This window comes from Helianthus annuus, chromosome 1 (genome assembly GCF_002127325.2).
Source record: "Helianthus annuus cultivar XRQ/B chromosome 1, HanXRQr2.0-SUNRISE, whole genome shotgun sequence".
NCBI classification, from domain to species: Eukaryota; Viridiplantae; Streptophyta; class Magnoliopsida; order Asterales; family Asteraceae; genus Helianthus; species Helianthus annuus.
The window spans coordinates 112,783,515-112,786,278 of record NC_035433.2 but is presented as its reverse complement, the minus strand read 5'-3'; the positions used below and the strand labels follow the sequence as shown (position 1 = coordinate 112,786,278).

Sequence of the window (2,764 nt, the reverse complement as noted above, 5' to 3'; positions counted from 1 at the left end):
TTTATATTCTATGTAGAACTTACAAATATAACCATTAATTAAGAATCATAATAAACTTCTAATTATCCTCATAATAACCATCCAAATAAAAACATCAAAAAAGCCAAACTAAAATTCATTTTCTCCATAAAACAAACAACAAATACCTACACAATAGATGCAACTTCAACTTCAGCTTTCCATTATTATGCTTTTTTCATCACAAATGCCAATATTTAAATTGCAAAACTTCTCAACTCTTCAAATTGCAACCGCCATTTGCCACGTTTTCACCCTTTTTTACTTATTTATACCTACTAATTGCTACCATTTCTTTTCCATTTATATTCTCTGTAGAACTTACAAATATAACCATTAATTAAGAATCATAATAAACTTCTAATTATCCTCATAATAACCATCCAAATAAAAACATCAAAAAAGCCAAATTAAAATTCATTTTCTCCATAAAACAAACAACAAATACCTACACAATAGATGCAACTTCAACTTCAGCTTTCCATTGTTATGCTTTTTTCATCACAAATGCCAATATTTAAATTGCAAAACTTCTCAACTCTTCAAATGTACAACTTTTATTTCTCATTTTTTGTACTTGGCCCAATCTTTGGGTTGCCGGGTCAATGTAAGTTGCCGGTTATTAAGGGGTTTACTTTAAAACCGACAGTTATTAAAGGAATTAAGAGACAGGAGACTTACTTATCTGTGAAGGCAAATATAGAGCCATTAGGCCGATAATGGCTCAATAGGACAGCCATATTACTACTTCTTGTAAATAGTGCAATTGAAGTTCTTGAGGTCAAATAAGTGTTGTAATACAGAGCTAAAGAAAACATATACACAGAAATTGAGCGGACAGTTCGGCACACTCGAGTCTTGCATAAAGAAAATAAGATCTTGCAATCACCAACACCGTCACTCAAACCAATGGAAAATTCAAGTAATCTCGAGAAGCAACCTGCTACACCGTCTCAGCACACTCAATTCTCGCCAACCCCCACTCATCCATCACCTAACACAACTATACCATCTCAACCACCATTGCCACAATCCACCCAAGCTACAACTACTTAAGTTCCACCTATGCCACCACCACCATTCCCTACTACTAGAAAATTGGACAATTGTGACTAAAATTTGCTACCGACAAAAATGGTAGCAAATTTAGCTACGGATTTGCCACGAAAATGAAAATAAGTGTATTTATCATGATATGGTAGCAAAGTGGTTGCAATTTTTACCACCTTTTTATTTTAAGTGGCAATTTGTCGGAAAAATACGCAAAAGCATGACAAATAAAAAGGTATTTGTTAATTTTGACCATGTTATCGGTGACAACATGAAAATTCAAATAGGCAGGTTATTTTTTAATGGATCTGCGCACTCCAAGGTCAATCAATTAGGGTTCCAACCAAATAACTCCCCTACCAAAATTTTAATCTCTGCTTCTCACCCGCTCCCCTAGGTCTAGCCATTCAAAGAACTCTACTCCTATACGTTTGATCGGATCGAAGAACTCTACAGAATTCGAACATCAAATCGGCCATTTTAGAGTTCATTTGATGCCACAACAACTATTGATTTTCACTATTCAATCTATATTCAGGCCAGATACACAACATCGAACCCTAATTGATTCAGTTTTTGTCATAAATTAGTCATCTTTGTGTACCAATTTGTGAGAATTTGATGCCCTAAATGATGAATATGATGTATTTTACTATAGATATTCCTCTGCACCACCACAACAACCTTCATCATCATCATCATCTGCAGACAAAACCCTAACAAAATCCTCTTCGAATCAGAACCGAAGTGGCGGTTTAGCCCCATCGAAATCCACGGTTTACGTTAGCAACCTCGATTATAGCCTTACGAATTCCGATGTATTTACAATCTTCTCCACATTTGGGAAGTTTGCCAAGGTCACCATCCTTAGAGATAGGGTCACTCGAGAGAGCCTAGGCGTTGCTTTCGTGTTGTTTGTGGTTTGTGATGACGCCGTAAAAGAGGTGATGGGTATTAATAGGAAGGTTCTTAATGGTAGGACGTTGACTGCATCGATAGCGGCTGATAATGGTAGAATTTGTGTTTTGAAATGAATGTGTTTATTTGTTTGAATTTGTGCTTCGTTGATGTTTTAATCAGTGTTCAGTGTTCGTTTCACGATACCAAGAGAACTTGTTGCATTACATTAGTGTTTCATTAATACAGGTATTGGTTGAGACTTGCGAAGATCTTTGATCATCATGAGTTGTGCTTGTGGGAATCTGGATGAAATGGAACGTTGGATGTTTATATGCATTGCTCTTCAGTTATCTTCCTGGTACTCCGTTGTCATCTTTTTACGGTGTGTACATGTTGTTCTAATAGGATTTTTGTGTCTCTAGACTGTTTTCTTAGTATACCGTACTTCAAGAGTGTTTATAGTAGTCCTGTTGAATCTGTTGGGATCACTTTCATGTTTTATGTCTACATTTTATCAGTCTTTTTTGTTTGGTACGAGAAGAGACGAAACAACTATTGGTTTAATTAGTTTATTCCAGCAGCTTGCAGAAGTTAAAAAACAACTGTAAGAACATTTATGTTTATTATCTTCTATTTTTTCTCTAGATCAAAGATTAGTTCATCAATAAATCGTATATCATCTTAATATAAGATGAGATAACGTTTGGAGTTTTTTCAACTGAATTTACCTTTCTGTTGTGCATATTTATACATAATGTCATTGAACAAATCTTAAATCATCTTCATATATGTTCTT

At 34.9% G+C, this 2,764-nt stretch overlaps 1 protein-coding gene across 1 annotated transcript; it reads left to right on the top strand.

The window, feature by feature from the left end:
- Positions 1-1,288: 1,288 nt before the first annotated feature.
- On the top strand, positions 1,289-2,102 carry LOC110928930 (U11/U12 small nuclear ribonucleoprotein 31 kDa protein-like). The gene is made up of 2 exons (XM_022171992.1): positions 1,289-1,359; positions 1,727-2,102. Exons 1-2 carry the CDS (start codon positions 1,289-1,291, stop codon positions 2,100-2,102), a joined length of 447 nt encoding a protein of 148 aa, XP_022027684.1.
- Positions 2,103-2,764: the final 662 nt, after the last annotated feature.

What these genes read in the sequence shown, in the direction of transcription:
- LOC110928930 (XM_022171992.1), top strand. Translation starts at nt 1,289, where the DNA reads ATGACAAATAAAAAGGTATTTGTTAATTTTGACCATGTTATCGGTGAC. An exon ending in ATGAAAATTCAAATAGGCAG is followed by an intron (nt 1,360 to 1,726) that starts GTTATTTTTTAA and finishes ATTTTACTATAG; the next exon opens with ATATTCCTCTGCACCACCAC.